Source organism: Odocoileus virginianus, chromosome 8 (assembly GCF_023699985.2).
Source record: "Odocoileus virginianus isolate 20LAN1187 ecotype Illinois chromosome 8, Ovbor_1.2, whole genome shotgun sequence".
NCBI classification, from domain to species: Eukaryota; Metazoa; Chordata; class Mammalia; order Artiodactyla; family Cervidae; genus Odocoileus; species Odocoileus virginianus.
In genome coordinates this window covers 15,279,751-15,305,318 of record NC_069681.1, presented here as the reverse complement: position 1 = coordinate 15,305,318, position 25,568 = coordinate 15,279,751, and the positions used below count along the sequence as shown (strand labels likewise).

At 38.6% G+C, this 25,568-nt stretch overlaps 1 protein-coding gene across 4 annotated transcripts in view; it reads right to left on the bottom strand.

The window, feature by feature from the left end:
* Positions 1-4,930: 4,930 nt before the first annotated feature.
* Positions 4,931-25,568, bottom strand: part of LRRC63 (leucine rich repeat containing 63) — a 37,186-nt gene continuing 16,548 nt past the window's right edge. For all 4 annotated transcript variants that reach the window (XM_070471218.1, XM_070471221.1, XM_070471220.1 and 1 more), the window contains 8 exons: positions 24,879-25,556; positions 24,332-24,400; positions 20,299-20,459; positions 15,013-15,111; positions 12,227-12,363; positions 7,601-7,684; positions 6,433-6,672; positions 4,931-5,192 (listed from right to left, as the gene is read on the bottom strand). In XM_070471218.1, coding sequence (XP_070327319.1) covers positions 4,949-5,192; positions 6,433-6,672; positions 7,601-7,684; positions 12,227-12,363; positions 15,013-15,111; positions 20,299-20,459; positions 24,332-24,400; positions 24,879-25,556 — 1,712 coding nt within the window. In that variant the 3' untranslated portion in view covers positions 4,931-4,948. The remainder of the gene's footprint in view (positions 5,193-6,432; positions 6,673-7,600; positions 7,685-12,226; positions 12,364-15,012; positions 15,112-20,298; positions 20,460-24,331; positions 24,401-24,878; positions 25,557-25,568) is intronic.

Sequence of the window (25,568 nt, the reverse complement as noted above, 5' to 3'; positions counted from 1 at the left end):
CAGTGGCTGTGGATTAACTCTACCCTTTCTCTGCACAACCCTTTATATCCACATCTAAGGACTGGTTCTTCTTTTTTTTTTTTTTTTTAACTTTTTACTATTCATTCATTTATTAATCTGTGCCAGTTGCAGCACGCAGGATTTTTAGTTGCGGCATGTGAACTCTTAGTTGCAGCATGTGAGAGCTAGTTCCCTGACCAGGGATCGAACCTCGGTCCCCTGCATTGGGAGCGAGTAGTCTTAGCCACTTCTACCACCAGAAAAGTCTCTAGAGCATCGCACATGAAGCACATGGTGCTCATTATCTAGTTGGTGCTCAATAAATCACTGATCACTTGAACTCAGCTGAAAAAAATTAGTTTGAAATTCTTATTTAAATAATAGTGAATGTGACTATTATTTATTTTCTTCCTCCCTTACCAAAACAAACAAACAAACACTAATCTTCAGGTCTCACTGGAAGTATGAGCAAGACCTGTTGAATCCTTTGACCACCCACATATATATGTTCCCCAACCACCATTTTCTGGTCAAATATATAGCATTTCTTACTGGTGGAAAAATAGAAATCTCCAAAACATGTTAGAAAAAGTGGTTAGGTAGTCAAAATGGGCTGACACTCTTGATTTGTGGAGGTATGGATATCCGAGATTAATTGCACTGGGAACATTTGCATTGCTGGCCTAGCCGGAGGAATCCTATTTAAAGATTAGAAGTGCTTAACAAAGCACATCTTGGAGAAAATAGAAAGAAGAATCAATTTTCTGTCATTAATCTTTACATCATCTCCCCCCACTCAATGTAATGAAAACAACAAATAAAAATAATCAGAGATCCTCAACTGACATTCAATCAACAGGAAGCATCACTGTGTCAAGAATTTTAAAAGAGAAGTTGGAAAATATGTGTTTAAAATCTGTTAAAAAAAAAACAAACAAACCATAGGACTCCCCTGGTGGTCCAGGGGCTGACTTTTCCTGCCAGGTGGCACTAGTGGTAAAGAATCCCCCTGCTAATGAAGGAGGTGCAAGAGACTCGGATTCCATCTCTGGGTCAGGAAGATTCCCTGAAGGAAGGAAGAGCAACCGGCTCCAGTATTCTTGCCTGGAAAATTCCATGGACAGAGGCGGCTTGTGGGCTACAGTCTATGGGGTCGCAGAGTCAGACACAATGGAGCACGCATGCGTGAAGTGCAAGCAGTCCATTGCAGGCAGCGGGGGCTCCATCCCTGATTGGGGAGCAAAGATCCTGCATAACTTGTGACCAAAAAAGTTCAGTTCAGTCGCTCAGTCGTGTCTGACTCTTTGCGACCCCATGAATTGCAGCACACCAGGCCTCCCTGTCCATCACCAACTCCTGGAGTTTACTCAAACTCATGCCCATTGAGTCGGTGATGCCATCCAGCCATCTCATCCTCTGTCGTCCCCTCCTCCTCCTGCCCCCAATCCCTCCCAGCATCAGGGTCTTTTCCAATGAGTCAACTCTTCGCATGAGGTGGCCAAAGTATTGGAATTTCAGCTTCAGCATCAGCCCTTCCAATGAACACCCAGGACTGATCTCCTTCAGGATGGACTGGCTGGATCTCCTTGCAGTCCAAAGGACTCTCAAGAGTCTTCTCCAACACCACAGTTCAAAAGCATCAATTTTTCAGCGCTCAGCTTTCTTCGCAGTCCAACTCTCACATCCATACATGACCACTGGAAAAATCATAGCCTTGACCAGACAGACCTTTGTTGGCAAAGTAATGTCTCTGCTTTTTAATATGCTATCTAGGTTGGTCATAACTTTCCTTCCAAGGACTAAGCATCTTTTAATTTCATGACTGCAGTCACCATCTGCAGTGATTTTGGAGCCCAGAAAAATAAAGTCTGACACTGTTTCCACTGTCTCCCCATCTATTTCCCATGAGGTGATGGGACCAGATGCCATGATCTAAGTTTTCTGAATGTTGAGCTTTAATCCAACTTTTTCACTCTCCTCTTTCACTTTCATCAAGAGGCTTTTTAGTTCCTCTTCACTCTCTGACATAAGGGTGGTGTCATCTGCATATCTGAGGTTATTGATATTTCTCCCAGCAATCTTGATTCCAGCTTGTGCTTCTTCCAGCCCAGCGTTTCTCATGATGTACTCTGCATAGAAGTTAAATAAGCAGGGTGACAATATACAGCCTTGACGTACTCCTTTTCCTATTTGGAACCAGTCTGTTGTTCCATGTCCAGTTCTAACTGTTGCTTCCTGACCTGCCTACAGGTTTCTCAAGAGGCAGGTCAGGTGGCCTGGTATTCCCATCTCCTTCAGAATTTTCCACAGTTTACTGTGATCCACACAGTCGAAGGCTTTGGCGTAGTCAATAAAGCAGAAACAGATGTTTTTCTGGAACTCTCTTGCTTTTTCAATGATCCAGCGGATATTGGCAATTTGATCTCTGGTTCCTCTGCCTTTTCTAAAACCAGCTTGAACATCTGGAAGTTCTCGGTTCACGTATTGCTGAAGCCTGGCTTGGAGAATTTTGAGCATTACTTTACTAGCGTGTGAGATGAGTGCAGTTGTGCGGTAGTTTGAGCATTCTTTGGCATTGCCTTTTTTAGGGATCGGAATGAAAACTGACTTTTCCAGTACTGTGGCCACCGCTGAGTCTTCCAAATTTGCTGGCATATTGAGTGCAGCACTTTCACAGTGTCATCTTTCATGATTTGAAATAGCTCAACTAGAATTCCATCACATCCACTAGCTTTGTTCGTAGGGATGCTTTCTAAGGCCCACTTGACTTCACGTTCCAGGATGTCTGGCTTTAGGTGAGTGATCACACCATTGTGATTATCTGGTTCATGAAGATCTTTTTTGTACACTTCTTCTGTGTATTCTTGCCACCTCTTCTCAATATCTTCTGCTTCTGTTAGGTTCATACCATTTCTGTCCTTTATTGAACCCATCTTTGCCTGAAATGTTCCCTTGATATCTCTAATTTTCTTGAAGAGATCTCTAGTCTCTCCCATTCTGTTGTTTTCCTCTATTTCTTTGCATTGATCGCTGAGGAAGGCTTTCTTATCTCTTCTGGCTATTCTTTGAAACTCTTCATTCATATGGGAATATCCATAAAACCAAAACATAAATAGCAGAAGCAAGTGTTAAATTCAACAAAGACTTTAAAAGTAACTCAAGTCAAAAAAAATCTTGAAGAAACAAAAATCCAAAACATAGCTCTCATGAAGGCAGACATCGTGGTACAGAAGTGAGGGCTGGACCGGGGCTGAGGACCCACATTCTGATGTTGAAATTAAGAGCTACCCTTTTCTGAGCCCCCACTCTGTATCAGGTCCAATATTACGGACCTTAGCAGTCCTGTACCGAGTGGCAGAGCTTTGGGCCTCGCACCTTTTCCTGGCCTTTTTGGAAGGATGGACTCTGAATCTTGGCTTTGGGAGGGGAAAGAATCAACTCCCTGCCGCATAGCAGCTGCCCAAGTGGTGGTGTCTGCTGGCTAGAACAACTCTGCACACATATGTGGCTTTCCAACCAAGCATCAGCCCTCGGTGCCAGAAAGTGGGAGGAGAGAGAGGCTGGGGAGGGATGGATCATTACCAGAGGAGGGTGGTTGGGCTGTGGAGCACCTGCTCACCCCAGGACACTTGTCTGCCCTTTGTGAGCAAGCCAGGAGGGATCTGGGCCCCGAGCCTGCAGGCGGCAGAGCCCTGGGGGTGGGGGCCACCTGGAATGCTCGTTGCAACTGCCCCAGCCAGGGCTGGAGAAGGCCCCGGAAGGTGAAGCCTCCCTGCCCCCATCTCTGCTATGTCAGTGACAGTGAGTGACCCAATGGAGAACCTTCGGATGTCATTCATGGAGTATTGTAAGAAGGGCAGTATATGCGAGTCAGATTATCAAGAGTCTAGGCTCAGAGTGTAGGACGGCAGGTGTATGAAACCCAAACCACTGCCTCCGTGGGCAGGTTATGGTTAAACTGGTTAAACAGTGACACCAGTGAGTCACCTCTGACCAGATGTCACACACTCCTTAAATTTTAAGCAGGGGACTTCCCTGGTGGTTCAGTGGTGAAGAATCCGCCTGCCAATGCAGGATACATGGGTTTGATCTCTGATCTGGGAAGATCCCACATGCTGTGAAGATCCCACAACTAAGCCCAAGTGCCATATAGTTGTATATATTAAAATAATTTCATCTCATCAGGTTTCATTAGAAATAACATTTTAGTTTTAACTGCACTTTAAAGTTATGCCATACATGAAACAATTCTATGCCTTTCTAACATTGTTATATCAAAATGCCCTTTTACCTTCCTCTTACCAAATACTAATTTCTAAATCCTCAAGTTCTACTGCATGCATATGTTGCTTTGCAATTTTGTACTTATATTTTCTTGCCGGACCATTACTGAAAGCCTAATGAATGCTGACATGGGCCTGTGGATTCAGGCTTTATGAGACCGTGGTCAAGATAATTGAAAGATGGTACCAATTTTCTAAATATTCTAAATTTTCTAAAGTATTGGAGTCAATCCTTTATTCCCCAAAGCAATCCACAATTAAGACAGTTGACACTGGACAAATTTCCACTGAAATGCACGAATATTGAGAACCTGGCTGCATGACTTTGAATACATATAGGCTCAAACCCCACCGATGACTCTGAATTACTGTTGTATCCCTGAGAATGGATGCATACAAAGACCAACTGTAAGATGAATCCTTTTTGCATAGGATTTTAACATTTTTCTTTTTATACTAAACATGCTCTGAAAGAAACTTTCTAGATCTTTTTCGAAATCCTCCAAGACTTTTTTACTAATCCTTCTCAAAAAATATTCTGAAAAGATTCCCTAACAATCACAAACTTTCATAAGGAACTAGGATTACAAAGAGGATTCATGTGAGTAGACATTTTCACACAGAATCTGTGCTCTTAAAGACATGAATGATTGTATACATCAACTTTAATGGTTTTTAAAGTGGGATTCATAAATCACTGTATGATTCATCAATTGAGGATTTAGAGATATTCTTTTTTCAGGAACACGATCGAAAACAAAGTTGCCTTCCTTTACTTTCCTATAGCAGGAAGAGGAGCAGACATAAAATATAACAGGAAGCTGTGTTACTCCGAAAACATCGCAGGATCGGATGATGCGAAAACCTTCACCGAACATTGGACCATGACACCACTCACACTGGGATGTGCTGCAATGAAGGAAACATCACTGTCTACTAGAGGAAGGACATTTTGTTGAGGCTATGTCAGACTCAAAGCAGTATGAAACACGGCCTTTCTCATTATTGATCTTACCCTCTCTCTGAGGATCTGACATACACAAGTGAAAAATTAAATGCTAAAAAAATCTGTACAAAATAATCCTAATTTTCTAGAACAGGAAAGAATAGCTTTAGAGTAAGAAAACACCCTAAGGACAATTCCCACAAAATGTGTATAAAATAATCCTATTTTTTTATAACAGGAAAATATAGCTGGTCCTATTTAATATGTGACCCACAGGGGATTTTTCTGTATTTTCCAAATTTTTTATAATAAATACATATTAAAATGTATAAAATTTTAAAATTTTATAAATCATAAATAAATATAAATCATAAAATAAATATACATATAATTTTAAAGATAAAGGGACTATTATAACCTAGCATAGGATTAGTATCCACATGTATATATTCCACATCTATGAGGTCCATATATATTCCACAGTCCATGGAGTCACAATGAGTCAGACATGACTGAGCACACATGTACGCAGGTATATTTTTAAAGGCTCACAAGTCAGTTAAAAAAAGACACCGGCTCATTAGTACTTTTAACAGTAGCACACGAACAGACTATTCACAGAAGAAATTTGAACATCCAAGAACCTCCAGAAAAATAAAGATTCTCAATTTCATTAGTAATTGGGGAATACAAAACAAAATAATAAAGGAATGTGTTCAGTCGTGTCTGAGTCTTGTGACCCCATGGACTGTAGCCCACCAGACTCCTCTATCCATGGACTTTCCCAGACAAGGATATGGAGCAGGTGGCCATTTCCTCCTCCAAGGGATCTTCCCAACCCAGGGATCAAACTCAAGTCTCCTGCACTGGCAGATGGATTCTTTACTATTGACCCACCAGGAAAGCCTCTAGTGGTTCACAGAAAAGATTTAACTAAAACTATAGAAGTTGCCAGCTACATCTCAGCAATCTGTACCTCACCTTAGATTTAAGTAATAGCTTGAGAATATTAGAAGATAGGGTGAATTCAAACTATATTATTATGCCAGAAAAGCCAGAAGGAACAATCTAAAGAATTGCATGTGTGGTGTGGTGTGAGGTGTGTGTGTTTTAACTATAAAACTATCATCTGGCCCTATAATTAACTATATTTTAAAAGCTTAAATGTGTGTCTTGGTAAAAAGGACTTCAGAACTTGCTCACCATTTTAGTAAATTTTGGATTTCCACTGGGATCACATTATAATATTTATGTAGATTATTCTTTAAAAAGAACAAAGCTGTAATTTGAGTAAGATGTTGTGGATTATTCATAGAATTCTCTTTCCAAAAAATAGGACTAGTGAAATTATTCTCAAATAGGATTTTTTTCAGATTAAGCTTTAAAATTCCATGTGGAAAACTAGTCAGTTCATTTCCATCAACGACCAATTTTTCAAGTGATCTGCAAACAAAGGAAACCATATTTTAAAAGAAAAAAGTAGACATCTGTCCCCGTGTGCCCTAAAATTGGTATAAAACTGAGTAGTAATAAGAGTGTCAAGTATTTCCTTAAAATCCATAGATTTAACTTAAAAAGCAACTAACCAATATGTTGTGCAAATAAGTGCATTTGTGTAAATGGTAGAGATAAAACACATATTTTGTGCAACAGGGCATCACTATGGAAAAAGAAATAATCACAAACATAGACGAGTGCGTGTTATACTATATAAAGTGTAATAGTGATACAAAGAAAATTTATTTTCATAGACAAATTAAACATCAACACATACATTTTGTTTCATTCAGGTGAAAAGTCTCAACTATTAGTTGAGGCAGCAATGGGGGAGGACAGACCATTGTGTTAGGTGAAGCTTTTATAAAATATTAAGGAAAATATGTGTTTATGAACTTTAGAGAAGGAAAGATAGCCAGTAATAGACTTGGAAAATTCAGTGGAGTTCCAAAATTAACAAGGGAGAAAAAAAAGAGAACAAATAGCATCTTAAAAAAACACTCCAAAAAAAAAAAAGAAATATGAAAAGGAGAAAGTGAAGAGACAGTAAATACAATGTTAAACAGAAGGCAAAAATTTAAATATATCAGCCATAACAAATATGAACACACTGAATTCTTCTATGAAAATACAAAGATTGTTACACAGGAAGTTAAATATTTGATCAAAATATTAGAAAAGCAGAAATAAAATGATCAAATTTTACTAAAGATAATGCTCCTTAGAAACCAAATAAAATCTAGTAAAAGGCATTCAGAGATAAGATAATATTTACATCGTTTGATTTTAAATGAATGTAAAGAAGTAAATAGCTTTATTTTGCTCTATCCTTGAGGGGCGTATGTCGTGTGGGTACTTACTACTTGCAAAATACCTGAGTTTCTGGATATCATTTGGAATAAAAGCAATACTATTGTAGGAAATATCAAGTTCCTCAAGATTATGCAAGCAAAATAGCCTTTAATAGAAAGAGAAAATGAATTGTAAAGATGTTTATATGCTTATCATTACTGGATATAAATCATTTCATTCCTCAATTAGTAGGTACAAGTACAGAGAGAAATCATATATTTTTAAGATCTTGAAACTTATACAAATAGACTTTTGTTTCCATTATAGATGGTATAATTACAATAATTTTCCTAAAATAATTCATCTATCCCTTAAGACTGATTAGAAATGTTTGGGGTGGATAAAGCCCCATCTAGAAAAAAACCACCTGAGAAATTCCTTGTGCTCAGCGGTGTCTGACTCTTTGAGACCCCATGGACTGTAGCCTGCCAGGCTCCTCTGTCCATAGGATTCTCCAGGCAAGAATAATGGAGTGGGTTGCCATTTCCAAGGGATCTTCCTGACCAGGGATCAAACGCCCTGTCCCCGGCATCTCCCGCATTGGCAAGCAGAGTCTTTACCACTGTACCACCTGGGAATACCCTGAGAAATTCTTAAGAATATTTAAATATATATTTTTTATTGGTTGCTGTATTAGTTTCCTAGGACTGACAGAACACATTCTCACAGTCTGGGTGGGCTTAAAACAACAGAAATTTATTCTCTCACAGTACAGGAGGCCGGAAATCCGAAATCACGGTATCAGCAGAGTGGGTTCCTCTGGAGGGTCTGAGGAAGCAGCTGTCCCTTGCCCCTCTGCTGGCTTCTGGGGGCTGCCAGCCGTTCTTGGTGTTCCTTGGTTTGTGAAGCATAACTCCAATCTCTATCTCTGTCTTCATGTGGCCTTCTTATGAGGACACCCATTTATTGGATTTAGAGCCCCCTCAAATGCCACACTAATCAAGTATGACTTCTTGTTAACCAGTTACATCTGCAAAGATCCTATTTCCACATAAGGTCTCATTGTAAGGTTCTGCATGGACATGAACTTTTGAAGGACACCTTTCAACCCAGTGTGGTCTCATTAAGACTTTCCTGTGAAATATCCTTGATTTTTCCTTCCATTAAGCGAAGTATGGTGCTCAGTCGCTTCAGTCGTTTCCGACTCTTGAAACCCCATGGACTGTAAACCACCAGGCTCCTCTGTCCGTGGGATTTCTCAGGCAAGAATAAGAGTGGATTGCCATTTTCTTCTCCAATTAAATGAAGTACTTAAAATTAAGAACCGAAGAACACAAAATTAAGGCAGAGAGCCCTGTCTGGAGGGTGGAAGTGGGAGTTGCTTCTTGAAGACTGGAATGGAAAGACTGGGTATGACATTCACCAAAATCCCCAGTAATTATCCCCTCTTGTGAATGCTCTTATCAAATACCTTCCTGTGTTCCAGAAAGATGAAAAGTTACTTGCATGGTTATTAACTAAAGCACCACGAGCAGAACATTTCCTAACTTCCTACTATGTTTGTGTGGATTGTAATGGTCCTCTTGATCTGTCCCCAGGCTACTCATCCAGCTCACCTCTCACACCACCCTACATTCACATATAGGCCAGGATTTATTTGCTAGAATTCCCTGAATTAGCCCAGTTCTCACATATCATCAGTTCTCCCAAATTTGACTCTTTGATAAATAGCTTCCTTTTTTTAGGTCTTGACTTGGAAGTCAACTCTTCCTAGGAACTCTTCCTGAATTTTTCAGACTAGGTGAGCAGCCTCTTCTGTGCCTCTCTCTTTACCTCTATCAGAGAATTTGTCACGCTGTGTGATAAATGTCTGTCTCCTAAACAGTGACATTCGGGAGGCCAAGGATTCAATTTTACATTTCCATATATCTAAGGCTTTGCATGGTGCCAAGCACATCAAAAGTACGTAGGAAATCACAACTGAATGGTGATTGTTGTTCAGTTGCGACCCCTTGGACTGCAGACACCAATCACTGTCTCCCAGAGTTTGCTGAAACTCATGTCCATTGAGTCGGTGATGCCATCCAACCATCTCATCCTGTCACCTCCTTCTCCTCCTGCCCTCAATCTTTCCCAGCATCAGGGCCTTTTCCAATGAGTCGACTCTTCGCATCAGGTGGCCAAAGTATCAGAGCTTCAGCCTCAGCATCAGTCCATCCAATGAATATTCTGGATTGATTTCCTTTAGGATTGACTGATTTGATCTCCTTGCAGTCCAAGGGACTCTCAAGAGTCTTCTCCAGCATCACAGTTCGAAAGGTGTGGTGATCCTGATTAATTTTAAATCATTTGCTCTGAGAAATGAATGAGATCAAATAGAAAAGCAAAAAAAAAAAAAAAAAAAAGACAAACAAACATTTTCAGTTCAATGTTCATCTTAGACTTTCTTCACCTCTGGAAAGAAAATATTAATACCATCTGTTCCAGTTTTTTATTTATTTAAAATTATGTTATTTTACTTTTTTACCTCAGGAAGTTTCTAGAATTATTTTGTCTTCCTTTATTTCTTTAGTACAGGTAAACTAGTCTGATTCCAGGCTTTCATCTTTGATGATATATTCCTGTTGATTTTGATGTTTAATTGGGCTTGTAGACAACACTGAAAAAGCTAATTAAGAAACTTCATAGGCTCTAGAGATGAAATTTATCTCATTTATATAGGATTTTAGAGAGCAATCTGTTTAAAAATCCTGTTTGGTCTGACAATCTATACCCCACTAGTAACAAATCTATCACAATTTTTAGGATGTATAGAATGTTTTACATTTATTTCATTGTTTTATTTATCAGCACATCATTGAGCAATGAGCTACTTAAACTAGAGCCCTGGGGATGGCTTGGAAGATTGTGTCAGCATTAATAATAGCATGTAATAACATCACACCACCACAGAAATATAAATGTTATTTATTGAGAGCCTACCATGTGTTCGTGGCAATTTAGGATGATCTTTCACTGGACCACTGCATTACTATTATTCACAGATTTTTTAAAATGGAAGCTATAAGAATATTAATAGTTTATCCAAGTTAGTATGAAATCAAACATACCACTCCCTGTTCTTCAGATATATGGGCATAAAGTAATTCAATCCCTATCTTTAATCAATAGCAATAAGGGAAAATAAATTTGTGCATTTCCAGAATCAGCTCTTACTTCAGGTATGAAGTAAGTATGCTCACAAGTATGTTCTTAGGTTCTTTATTTCAAACAGCCTCTTTCTCCCAAAGAACATGCTGGCTAATCAAATCAAACTGTATCAAAAAAGCAAGGCAAAACTTTCAGTCTGTAAGTTAAAAGTGGTAATTTTCTATGTCCTTTTTCTCCTGTTATCCACTGAGAAAAAAATTAAGATTTTTTTTAACCTTTGTTACAGTCATGCCTGCATAACTTCAGAGGGTGAGTTGTTTGTACATATGTGTGTATATACACACAGAAACAATTATAGACATGTGTGTACACACAGATTAATATACTTCACAGTTACTTATCTCTATCCACTGAGAGTGTCTACAAGCAATATTCCAGTAGCAATGGGACTACCCAGTACCCAGATCTTGCTTTTTAAATACCATCCTCCAGTTAAAAAGGAAACAGGATTTCCTAAGAGAAAAGTCTGATTCTCATATCAAGGCAGGTTAAGGCAGTACAATTTATGTTATTGTGGAGACATAGAGGAGTCAAACAAAAATAAAACCCATAATGCAATATTTTTACTCCCTTAGAATTGATTCTTTTTAATATGTTTTATGTGTTTAATACATTTTATATGTATACAAGTATTTTTACAAAGCAATGATATAATTTTTACATACTTTTTAATTTTTTAAATGAATAGTTTTACAATGTATGAATATAGATTTTGTTGGGTTGTTAACTGCAAACAATGCCATATGAACAATTTTAAAAACAAATTTTGGTGTACATTCTTAATTACTCTAAGAACCCTCTTTTGCAAAACATTATTCAACTTTTTAAGAGTCCCTGTACTCTTAACTTTTTTCCTTTAACCTACATCCAGTTTGTTAAAATCTAACTAGAAGAAATACCTTGTTTTGGCATTTGGTTAGGGTTTTGGTTCAAAACTTTTGTTAGGAGTTAAACAGTTACCAGTCCATACATGGGAAAAAAAAAAAATCCATCTCTTTTATATCCATATGTCAACATTCTTATTGGAGTTTAAAGGATCTGAGATATCATACAAGTAGATTCTTAGTTTATAGATTAGGAAATTGAGGTCTAGAATGGTTAAGTAACTTTCTCCAGGTCAAATAGAGAATTCTCAATTTTGACATTAAAATGCTAGAATTCTCAATTGCAAGTTCAGAGTTCTTTCCATATCCAAAGCAGCTCCCCAGGGATAGGTACAAGGTTCTTACCTGAGCTTCTTCAGATGACTTCATCCAAACTCAGATAGTGCATGTCTATATGTGCATTTACCACCCCCACATTAATTGTCATCAATATAGCTTACAGGTTTTTTTTTTTTTTAACACAATAAAAAAGAATCAAGTCAGCTAATGGGAGCAGAAGAAGAATTATCAAATGGTTCAAAAGTAGCTAGATGCTTTCAAAAGGGAGATTGACCCTTTTCTAAATTATAAATTCCTTATTTTCTGTGTTTATAATCTCAGACTATCAACCTTACCCGGGTGGAAGAGTGGTAATCAAATTAAAAGCAACATTCAAAGATTTAAGGAGCTTAAGTTGTTGAATTGTAGAAGGGACTTCTTTGATAGGATTATTTCTCAGATTCAGTATTTGTAAATTTTTAAGACAATATATCTAAGGAATAGAAAAGAGAAATAAACATGAGTAGGACAATAACCCTTTGAACTAAAGCAGAAAAGTCAGTAGCTTACACTCATTTTTCTCAATATATCACATATCTCAGTAAGTACCTTTGGTAAGTCTTCAAAATAACTAACCCTCATTCACATGTATGATCTGGTAAGATAGTGTAGCTACTATACTTATATATCCTTGCCTCAAGGATGTTTCTTTTCTAAATGGGGAAATCATCCTGTTTAATCAATCTCGTGGTTTCGTAAGAAGCAACTATGCAAAGAATGAGGAATGTGAGAGATAACTGTGTGATATATCTTCTCCTATACTTTTACTCTTAACCTCTTTGTCTCTTTTACTCTTAAGTGTATCTCCTTTAGACAGAGTATCACTGGGGCTTTTTTTTTTTAATCCAGTCTGGCACACTGTAGTTTTTGATTGGGGTGTTTCAGTGAATTCACATTTAATGTTATTATTGACATGGTTGGGTGCACATCACAGTTGAACTTACAGTGTTCTATATGTCTTGTCATTTTTGTTCCTACTCTGCTGTCTTTGTCTGCATCAACTGAATATTTATAGTATAGCATTTTAATTACTTTAATGATTTTTTCCCCACTATATTCTCCCCAGTTATTAGTGATTACTCTAAGGCTTGTAATATACACCTCAACTTATCAGAGTTTACTTCAGATTTACACTAACTTAAGTCCAGTGAGATATGGAAATGTTACTAAATAGCTCTATTCCCTCTTCCTTTTTTGTACTATAATTGTTATACACACTACATTCGTATATGTTACAGACCTAACAATACATTATTTAATTACCACTGTATGTGATTTTGTGGCTAAGAGAAGAAAGGAGACCAAGTAAATATTTATATGGTTTGTTACATCTACCATTTTTGCTTTTACTTTTTTCTATCCTAAACTATTTCAGTAGGCTCTGTCCTCTGCCAGCATCTACCACCTTGAATTTTCCATGAAACTTGTAATAAATCCAGTCACCACATTTATGCCAGCCTCTGGTCTTCTATTCATTTCTTTTACACTAAGATAATAACTTAGCATCATTTGCCTGCCCCTAGTAAAGCACTTCCAAGTCTGGATATTGCCATTTTCATTGGAATATTTTATCTATAGCTATACAACACTGATATGCATTTTAATGGCAAGTTCTACTTATTTCTATCACTTTAAAAATGAGCACTTTATATTTTACAACAGAAAATCTCCCACACAGTTATATACTTTAGTGGTTAAAGTATTCTTTGACAGATCCATACGTCTCACATATGACTGTTTAGAAGAAAGGTTAAAATTAACATGAAGAACTAAGATCCCTATACTCCTCAGGAATTCTTGTCAACTTGTCTTTGTCAAATTAAGAAAACTAGTGTGACATACTCAAAAAGAAAAAGTAACTCTTCTAGTAAAAATAAAAACACAGTTGTTGTTGTTGAGTCACTAAGTCCTGTCCAACTCTTTGAGACCCCAAGGACTGCAGCAAGCCAGGTTTCCCTGTCCTTCACTGTCTCCTAAACAGTGTTTCCCTGTCTTCTTCACTGTCACTTAAACTCATGTCCATTGAGTCGATGATGCTACCTAACCATCTCATCTATGGGACATAGTGAACAGTTCTGACAAAACGTGGTCTCCTGGAGGAGGGAATGGCAGACCACTCCAGTATTCTTGCCATGAGAACCCCATGAACAGGATGAAAAGGCAAAACAATATTGTAGAGAAATTATGAAAATGTATGTTTTCAATACTGCATATTTGAAACAAAAAGCAAGTCAGTTTGCTGGAAATCAATTCGCTTTAAAAGTCAATATTCTGGAAATCAAGTTACAAAACAACAAAACACCCCATGACCAATTAAACAATGTCTAAAGACACAGAAAACATAATCTGTCCTGAGCTTCCCTTGGTGGCTCAGATGGTGAACAATCTGCCTGCAATGCAGGAGACCTGAATTTGATCCCTGGATCAGGAAGAACTCCTGGCGAAAGGAATGGCTATAATTGCCCTCATTAGTCATAATGACTTATTTATATAAAATGACACTGAATTCAGCCCAGTTCAGTTCAGTCGCTCAGTCATGTCCGACTCTTTGCGACCCCATGAACCGCAGCACGCCAGGCCTCCCTGTCCATCACCAGCTCCCGGAGTCCACCCAAACCCATGTCCATTGACGCTGAATTACCTCTTCCCATATCTGATTATCCTTGATATGTTTTACTGAGCAGAATATCCTATTTCAGCCTATGATAATTAATACTTGTTAAAACATCATATTACCTGGTCACTAAAGATTGTCTTTAAAGATTCCAATTAACATAGATAAGGTGTATCTTAGATTTTACTCAGAATCAGGAAAAAAAATAATTTTACATGCATTGTTTAATTATGAGGACATATTTGAGAACCTGACTATAACACAGTCTTTGAGGATTGTGTCATTAGGACTTCCTAAGAAAAATGTACTATATTTTTGGTACTTTTGAAAGTAAGCCTTTTGGGATGCAATCCAAAATACATTTACTTTACAGTAACTCCAGGGTACCATAAGTGTCTATGTTAAGCTAACAATTATTATAAATAGTAAGAAATTATGACAATCTATACAATAATAAAATGGACTTACTTCTGTGGGAAAGGAACAGATGTTATTATATGATAAATTAAGATATATCAACTGGACAGCCAAAGGTGTTAGATCTGGACAATTTAGGAGAAAAAAGCCCTAAAAGAAAGTGACAAGAGAAAAAGTTAGTTATTTACCATGCACAAACTATTCTATACAATAGTTTAAAAAGATGAGCACATAATCTAAATGACAATGTTTGACATAATAGCAAGCCTATAATAATCTTCCATTCATTTATTTTAGCCTTTCATGATAATAATTTCTTAAATATGTAAATAAACAAAATAGAAAAACTACCAAGTATTTATGCATGTAATACAGTGTTATATGTGTGACAGGCATTAATTCAATTAATAACAAGCAAACACTTATTGACTGTCCACTACATGCTGAAATAAACAAATGTATTTTATATTTAATTCTCTTTACCCCCTATTTTTCATGTCTCTACTTCTATTTCTTTGTTATCTTTGTATTAATCTAACATCTAAGATTTTTAACTGCCCAAATATGCCAATTTCTGACTTAGGAAAATGTATGCCTTATTAGGGACTAAAAATTTTCCATTTTATCACAGTTGTTGTATTTATTGGGAAAATATTGTTCTTATTATTTCATTATTTTCTATTTTAATGTCTGAGAAAATGTGGTGATTTCCCCTTTTTAAGTTTTGAATTTGGTGTTTAGAGTTTTTTTTTTAATCATATCATGGATTTAGCAATTTTATTAATTAATTAACAAAGGGTATTGATCCATAGTTTTCTTGTGGTGTCTTCATCTTCCTTTGATATCTAGGTTATACTCATAGCATGGTAAAAAATATATTTGGTCATCTGAAAGACCAAAATATATTTCTTATAAATAGCTGGACTTCATCCATGGTTCCTGGCTACCAGCTCCCGGAACCCTTGGAATTTCCTAGACAATAAGAGCAATGGGAAAATTTTTTGCCATAATAGTTATTTCCTTACCTTCAGTTCCTGAAGTTGCTTCAGAGCCATAAAGGCAAAATGGGTGTCTTGTTATCATAACAAACCCCTTTGTAGCACAACTGTCTTTATGTAAATACAGTAACTGTTGAAAAGCCCCCAAGGATGGAGACTGGTTATCAGAGGAAACCACCATGTGATTGGAAGTTTAGAACTTTCAATCCCCTCACCTCTGAAGAGGAGGACGATTAAAGACTAAGCTCAGTCACCAATGGTCAAAATTTTAATCAATTATACCCATTAATGAAGCCTCCATAAAAACCAGAAGAACAGGGTTTGGAGCATTCCAGGCTGATGAATGCATGGAGATTCTGGGAGAGCAGCACCTGGAGAGGGTGTGGAACCTCTGAACCCTTTCCTCATACCTTCCCCTATGTATCTCTTCCTCTGGCTATTGATTCATATCCCTTAATATCCTTTGTAATAAACCAGTAATCAAGGAAGTAAATAGCTTTTCTGAGTTCTGTGAGCCACTCTAGGAAATTAATGGAAGCCAAGAAGCGGGTTGTGAGAATTTCTGATTTATGGCCAGTCAGAAGCATGGGGCTTCCCAGACACTACAGGTGAAGAATCTGCCTGCCAGTGCAGGAGGCAGAAGGGCCGCAGGTTCAGTCCCTGGGTTGGGAAGATCCCCTCAAGGAGGAAATGGCAACTCACTCCTGAATTATTGCCTGGAAAATCCCATGGACAGAGGTGTCTGGTAGGCTACAGTCCATGGGGTCGCATAAAGTCCAGCATGACTGAAGTGATTTAGCATGGACGTGATCAGCAGTATAGGTAACAACTTATGATTGGCATCCTGAGTTGGAGGGGGTCCTTGGAACCTCCAATCTGTAGCTGGTTGGTCAGAATTGCAGGTACATCCTGGGCTTGTGATTGGTGTCCGAAGTGGAGGGCAGTCTTGTGGGACTGAGCACTTTCCCTGTGGAACCCAGTGTTTTGTCTGGATAGATACTATCAGAATTGAGTTGAATTGTAGAACGCCCAGCTGGTGTCCAAGAATTGTTTTGTGGTGTGGGATTCCCCTATTCAGCAGTGGAATTGGGTTGTGTTCCTACCTCTTTTATTTTCTGGAAGTTTTAGAGAAATATAGATGTTTATTTTCCTTTAAGCAATTAGCAAAATTCACCCATGAAGCCATTCAGTCCTGCATTCTTCTTTGTTCGGAAGTTTTGATTATTTATTAAATCTATTTACTTTTTAGGGGTCTGCTAAAATTTCGAGTTGTTGTTGAGTCAGTTTTGTTAATTTATGATTTTCCAGAAAATGTTTCATTTCATCCAGGATATTTAATTTGCAGGCATTTAATTGTTCCTACTCTTCTCTTATAATATCATTTACTTCTGTATTTACTTATAATCCCATTTACTGAAGCCAGTAGTAACTTTTCCATTTTCATTCCTGATTTTATTTATTTGTCCCTCCTGTCTTTCTTTTTTAGTCTAGCTAAAGGTCAACTTTGTTGATCTTTTCAAAGAACTAACTTTTGGTTTCTTTGAATCTCTTGCTTCCCTATCCTGTTTCATTTATCTCCATTCTAACCTTTGTTATTCCCTTCTTTCTGCTAATTTTGGGTTTAGTTTGCTCTTTTATTTAAGTTCCTTAAAGTACAAAGTTAGGTTATTGATTTGAGATCTTTCTCTTCCACATATTTATTCCCCACACATACCAGTGTATCTCCCAACATCAGCATCTCACACACCAGTATGTTTTGTTATAATACATGGACTAACGTTGCTATTGTTCAGTAGCTAAGTCATGTCCAACTCTTTGTAACCCTACGGACTGCAGCATGCCAGGCTTCCCTTTCCTTCACTATCTCCGGGATTTTGCTCAAACTCATGTCCATTGAGTCGGTGATGCCATCTAACCATCTCATCCTCTTTTTTCCTTTCTCCTGTCCTCAATCTTTCCCAGCATCAGGGTCTTTTCCAGTGAGTCAGCTCTTTGCATCAGGTGGCCAAAGTATTAGAGCTTCAGCTTCAGCATCAGCCCTTCCAATGAATATTCAGGGTTGATTTCTTTTAGGGCTGACTGGTTTGATCTCCTTGCAGTTCAAGGGACTCTCAAGAGTCTTCTCCATTTCTTAAAAAACTGGAAATTGAACTGCCATATGACCCAGCAATCCCACTTCTGGGCATACACACTGAGGAAACCAGATCTGAAAGAGACACATGCACCCCAATGTTCATCGCAGCACTGTTTATCATAGCCAGGACATGGAAGCAACCTAGATGCCCATCAGCAGACGAATGGATAAGGGAGCTGTGGTACATATACAGCATGGAATATTACTCAGCCATTAAAAAGAACTCATTTGAATCAGTTCTAATGAGATGGATGAAACTGGAGCCCATTACACAGAGTGAAGTAAGCCAGAAAGATAAAGACCATTACAGTATACTAACACATATATATGGAATTTAGAAAGATGGTAATGATAACCCTATATGCAAACCAGAAAAAGAGACACAGATGTACAGAACAGACTTTTGGACTCTGTGGGAGAAGGTGAGGGTGGGAAGTTTCAAGAGAACAGCATCGAAACATGTATATTATCTATGGTGAAACAGATAACCAGCCTAGGTTGGATGCATGAGACAAGTACTCGGGCCTGGTGCACTAGGAAGACCCAGAGGGATCGGGTAGAGAGGGAGGTGGGAGCGGGGATCGGATGGGGAATACATGTAAATCCATGGCTAATTCATATCAATGTATGACAAAAGCCACTATAATATTGTAAAGTAATTAGCCTCCAACTAATAAAAATAAATGGAAAAAAAAAAAGAGTCTTCTCCAGCATCACAGTTTGAAAGCATCCATTCTTCAGCTCTCAGCTTTCTTTATCGTCCACCTCTCAAATCCATATATGACTACTGGAAAGATCATAGCTTTGACTGTACAGATCTTTGGCAGTAAAGTAATGTCTATTCATTTAATACACTATATGCGTTAATCACAGCTTGTTTTTCAAGGGCAAGCATCTTTTAATTTTGTGGCTGCAGTCACAGTCTACAGTGATTTTGGAGAAATCAAGAAAATGAAATCTGTCACTGTTTCCACTTCTTCCCCTTCTATTTGCCATGAAGTGATGGGACCAGATGCCATGGTCTTTGTTTTTTGAATGTTACGTTTTAAGCCAGTTTTTTCACTCTCCTTTTTCACCCTCATCAAGAGGCTCTTTATTTCCTCTTTGCCCTCTGCTATTAGGGTGGTATCATCTGCAGACTGTTGATATTTCTCTTGGCAATCTTGATTCCAGCTTGTGATTCATCCAACCATCCAGCATTTTGCATGATGTATTCTGCATAGAAGTTAAATAAGCAAGGTGACAATATACAAGGAGCCTTGACGTACTCCTTTCCCAGTTTTGAACTAGTTCTTTGTTGCATGTCTGGTTCTAACTGTTGCTTCTTGTGCTGCATGCAGGTTTCTCAGGAGGCAGGTTAGGTGGTCTGGTATTCCCATCTCTTGAAGAATTTTCCAGTTTGTTGTGATCCACACAGTCAAAGGCTTCAGCATAGTCAATGAAGCAGAAGTTTTTTCTTGGAATTCCCTTGCTTTTTCTATGATCCAACAGTTTGACCTCTGGTTGCTCAACTTTTTCTAAATCCAACTTGTTCATCTGGAAGTTCTTGGTTTATGTACTGTTGAAGCCTAGCTTGAAGAATTTTGAGCATTACTAACATTAGTACATCATTATCAGCCTAAATCCAAAATTTATGTCAGAGTTCAAACTTTGTGTCGTATATTCTATGGGTCTTGACAGATGTATAATGAAACGTGTCTATTATGATAATATTAAATCATTCAGGATAATTTCACTTCCCTAAAAAACCCTTTTGCTCCTGCTGTTCATGCTTCCCTCCCTCCCCCCAAAACCATCCCAAGCACTGACACAGTTACTGTCGCCACGGCTTTGCCCTTCCCAGAATTCTGTTGTTGTTGCTATTCCTTGTTCACTCCATTACTAGCTCCTTGGCATTCAATTAATTTTTTGTAATCTGTCATGTTGATTCCTTTCTCATTCTCTTTTGTGTATATTTTATAGGCAGCTTCTTAGGAATGGTTACCATGAAAATTAAATTGGCATCCTAAGTTTAAATCATCTACTTTGGATAGATACCAAGTTAACTTCAAGAGAAGACAAAACTGTTCTTACTATACAACTCCGTCACCCCCACCACTTCATGTTGTTCCTTCAATGCCATGGAGAGTAACCTAAGTCAGGAAACCTAAAGAAAAAATACCTGACAATACAACAGGAAATTGCCATCAAAAGTATCTAGCATACCTTAAGAGTGAGTGCATTTCTTCCATGAATTTGGCAGTTTATTATGGCCAGGTTGGTCATGGCTAGTATCGTTTCATAGCGTGTTGCCACAACAGTCTTGAAACCTTCACCTTGTATGACAGGTGCCACTGTAGGTTCTATTTTTTTAGATTTAATGCTACCTAAATAAACAAAACAAAATGTGAAACATAAATGTGTCATCACTTAGAGTGAAACTTAAAAGGTATTTGTATTGTAACAATTGTTGCTATTGTTGTTTAGTCACTAAATCATGTCAGACTTGTTTGTGATTGCCAGGCTCCTCAGTCCATGGGATTTCCCAGGCAAAAATACTGGAGTGGGTTGCCACTTCCTTCTCCAGAGGATCTTCCCAACCCAGGGATTGCAGGCATCTCCTGCGCCTCTTGCATTGCAGGTAGATTCTTTAACACTGAGCCACCAGGGAAGCTTCTATGATAGCAGGGAAAAGTGAAGGTGTTAGTCACTCAGTTGTGTCTGACTCTTAGGAACCCCATGGACTGTAGCCTGCCAGGTTCCTCAGTCCATGGAGTTCTCCAGGCAAGCATACTGGAACAAGTAGCCATTCCCTTTTCCAGGGGATCTTCTTGACCCAGGGATCAAACCTGGGTCTCCTGCATTGCAGGTAGATTCTTTCCCATCTGAGCCACCAGGGAAGCCCAGTAAGTCAACAGAAGTAGGTCACCTGGATACATCCTTTGAAGAGATTCCTTATAACCTTCACCCACTCAGCCTCATGTTGGAGATTCCCTACAACCTCGATCCATCCAACCTCAGTTGGTTCGGTTGGCCAAACTTTTTAATATTTTAAATGCACAGTTGTCCTTCAAAAAGAAAACCATAAGCTAATAGATTTCTACCTCAATAATGTAGATTCCATCAGACTTTTGTACTATATATAAAAATATCTGATTTTACAATGAATTACACAAACAACTTCTTGCTTCACAAAATGAAGAAAGGGCATCGTATAAACATATCTCAGATAGAGATCACATGCCAAGGATCAACCTTGCTTTTTCCCTTAATATCACCTTGACACATGATTCCAATACCTTATGTAACTCGGTTTGAAGACCTCACACAGGAGAAGGAAAATAAAAAGCTAAACAACTCAGGAGTATCCAAACAGCAACCGTCTGCACTTACTCTATCATGACCCTTGTGGGTTTCACCTTCCCTCAGGAACGGTCTACTCAAGGGATTTCCCTGGCAGTCCAGTGTTTAAGACTCTGAACTTCAAATTCAAGGGGTGAGGGAGTGCAGGTTCAGTCCCTGGCTGGGAAACTAAGATCCCACATGCAGCTTGGCCAAAAATAAATAAATAAAACTATCTTGAAGAAAAAAAAAAACAAAAAGGCCTATTTAAGCAGACACCCAGGAGTGGCAGGAAGATATTTTGAAATATATTTTACATTCCCAGACATTCTTGCTGTATTAGTTGCTCCAACAAATTTTATCATCTCAGTAGCTCTTATATTATGCTTCAGTGAAAAGAAATGGGGGTGCTAGACCAGAGAAAACAATGTTCAGTTGTTAATTTCTAAAATAGACCCATTTCAGGTCAACAGATGTGCAAGTTAGCGACAGAATAAAGATGTGATACAGAGATTCCTCGTCTTGTGGGAGGGAATAGAGCGACAGGAATGGAGAATGAGTGAAGACATAAGTCTGTGGCCTGCTTCCTGTCCACCCATGCTTATGGCTAAGCTCACACAGCTGGTTTCTGATTGAAAGGCAGGGAGATGGAGGTGGCAGAGGTGGTTAGAAATTCCCTGACAGATCTCTGAAGGATCTGAGGATGCTAAAACTCACCTGGAACTTTCAAAGAGGGAAACATCAGAGAGGAATAAACTCTGTAAGTTAGAGATGCTAACCTGATTTGTTCAGGCCTGTGACATGGAGGGGCTTCTCAGTGGTTCAGTGGTAAAGAATTTGCCTGCAATGCAGGAGACACAGGAGATGAGGGTTCAATTCCTGAGTCAGAAAGAACCCCTGGAGAAGGGAATGGAAACCCATTCCAGTATTCTTGCCTGCAGAATCCCATAGACAGAGGAGCCTGGTGGGCTACAGTCCATGAGGTTGCAAAGAGTCGGACACAACTTAGCGACTAAGCACACACATGCAGATGACATGGAGGACACCCAGAAGTTAATTTATGTCACAGACGGGGACAGGGAACGGCTAGAAGGATAGTGTGCTTAGAAAGCCCTGTGGTTGCTACAGTTAGTGATATTACACACATATATTTGAAACTATATCTGAGAGTTGCTGAGAGAGTAAAGCTTAAAATTTTTGTCACAAGAAAAAATTGTGAAGTGATGGATATTAACTAAATTTATTGTGGTAATCATTTTACCATATAATCATGTAACAAATCAGTGTGCTGTACACTTTAAATGTATACAGAGTTACATGTGAGTTATATCTCAATACAACTAAGGAAAAAAGAAAGTTTTATGGTTGGAGTGTTCTTCTGTGTATGGTGTGAGATTGAAAAGTGTTAGTCACTCAGTCATGTCTGACTCTTTGAGATCTCAAGGACTACAGCCCGCCAGGCTCCACTGTCCATGGGATTCTCCAGGCAAGAATACTGGACTGGGTAGCCATTCCCTTCTCCAGGGGATCTTCCCAACCCAGAGGTTGAACCTGGGTATCCTACATTACAGGCAGATTCTCTACTCTCTGAGCCACCATCTCCTACTAAACACATCCATTGAATCACTGATTTGTTATATTATGCTTCCTGTTCTAAAATTTTATGTGATTATTTTTAAAAACAAAAATTTCAGTTCTCTGATAAAATTCTCCAACTATTTTTTTAACATAGTAATCACAACTATTTTAAATTACTTGTTTGAAAACTCCAGTATCTGAATGTGCAATTCTCATCCTATTGCCTGTTTCTTTCTACTGGTGTTCAGACATCTTATCCTGTTTTTAGGATGTTGAAAAAAAAATTGTGATTTTTCAATTTAAAGCTGGACATTCTGGAATAACAATTTTAAAGGGTCTGGATAATATCATCTGTCTCTAATAAGTGTTAGGTTTTCTTTGACTGGACAGGAAGTATCACTGTGATTTATCAAGGATTGGTTTTGAGTTTTGTAGGTGATAACCTATTTTAGTTTTGTCCTTTCTCCTCAAACACCATTCTTATTCCCAAGCTGTGGGTTCTCTGGGTCTTCAACTGAAAGCTTACCAAACCCCCTCCACTTCAACAGAGCTTGAAAAGTTTAATAATTGTCTCCTGTGCAATGTTAAAATTCACGCTCACTTAGTTTAGCATCTCAGCGGATGTTTCCTGCTGTTCCTTGGTGCGTCGTCCAGCGCACACCCAGTTTAGAAACACCCAACAGCCTTAACACCTGTGGGTCTGTTCCTACTGCTTACTCTTCCTGCTACTTCCCATTCATTTTGTCTTCCTTTGTGTACCTGAAAACTTCGAACTGTTAACTACATACTATTTGTGAAATTGTTTATAGAAATAATGTGAGGTGTGGGATGAAGTCATCTTTCGTTAACCATGGCTTTTCATTTGTTTCTCTCAGTAACTAAGCTCAAAACTTAAAACAGTGCTGGCACATGGCGAGCAGCTGTCATGATGCCACACCAGTCTTCCCCACTCAGATTAAGAATACTCTAGCTTTTATGATCCCAACATCAGTACAAAGTTGGGTTTATGATCAGCACTTTAAAAATAGTAGCTGGGGACTTCCCTAGTAGTCCAGTGGTAAAGACTGTGTTCCAAATACAGACAGCCTGATTCGATCCCTGGTCAGGGGACTAGATTCCTCATGCTGTAACTGAAGATCCTGCATGTGGCCCCCCAAGACTTGGTGCAGCCAAATAAATTAAAAAAAAAAAAGTTGCTGAGTAAATAGTAAGGAACTGATAATGAGGTGTGACATATGTGTGGATCACACAAATATACACAAATGCACAAAATCACAAATACTTCCATGGTGAGAGAATCATATATATAATTTTTTAAAGAAAATATAAACCTATTTACCTTCAGGTAGGTTCAGCATGCTTTGCTTTGGGACAGTTTCTATATGTTCATGTTCTGTTACACGGCTTTCTAGAAAAAAATTAAAATAGGACCATGGTTAGATTTGCGTGAAATTTCATGTTGAGAATGTTAGGACATTATTATAATTGTTCATCTTTTAATGAATTGAGGTTATCCATGGAAAAAACTGCACCCAGGAAGGCATCCATCTGCACTGGCATTCTGCTTCTACAGTTCATCAAAACCACCTTACGGAGGGCCATTCATTCCTTCTGCTCCTTTTTATGAGCTTCTCTGATCCTTTGAAAGGCTTTATCTGGTTCCCATCACTACCATCAGGGGTGGAGTTTCCAGTCTGTCCTTGGCAGACCTGCAAGGTCAGGATTTTTGTCACTGCATTCTGCCCCATCTATTAAACATACAGGCGAAAAGGAATCCCATCATTCTATCCTGCAAACCCCAGGGGGGACCACCATGTGCTGGGATGCACCTCTCCCTTTGCTCTACTCGACCCCACCATTACAGACCATGTGCAGACTGGATTTACCTATCACAGACTGCCTCGGAGGTTTCCTCGGTGAAACTGGTGACGGTATGAGCATGGGCCCTGGGAAATCAGCAATACTGAGAGTCACTGTTGGGCTTCGTACACGCTCAGACCACTGAGCTGCGGCTTTCACAGGCGTGGTCCTCGGTACGGGGACTGGCACTGTTGCGCCTAAACGAAACAGGGGCTGCTTAAAGGTATAGATGTTGCTCTCTTGTAAAAAGTGCTCAGAGTGAACCTCCTTGAGCTTGGGCCTAGGCACTGAAGGAGTTGCACTTGGAACTCTGCAGAACTCCGAAGAGAGGACCAGAATGTCTTTTAAAATGCTGGTGTAAATGTTTTGTATTTTTAATGGCCCTTCTGATCTCTCTGGACCTTCCATTTTGCTTATTTCTTTCCCAAAAACCCGAGCTGAAGCTGAACGACACCTGGGGAAAAATATGGAACCAGTAGCAGTCTCTGGAATATGCCAATAGACTTGCTTAGAAGATTTTGTAGTTGTTGAAATAGTCATCACTCTTCGTTGTACATGATGATCAAGGAAGAGGTTTTGAATATTGACAGAGGTTTGTGCTTGATCCCTTGGAATGACAGGAAAACTAGTTTTATCTCTTTCAACTGAAGTGGTTTTTTCTTGAACGAAGTGTACACGTTGTAGCCTAGTTTCACCAGACCTGACTAAACCAAGAA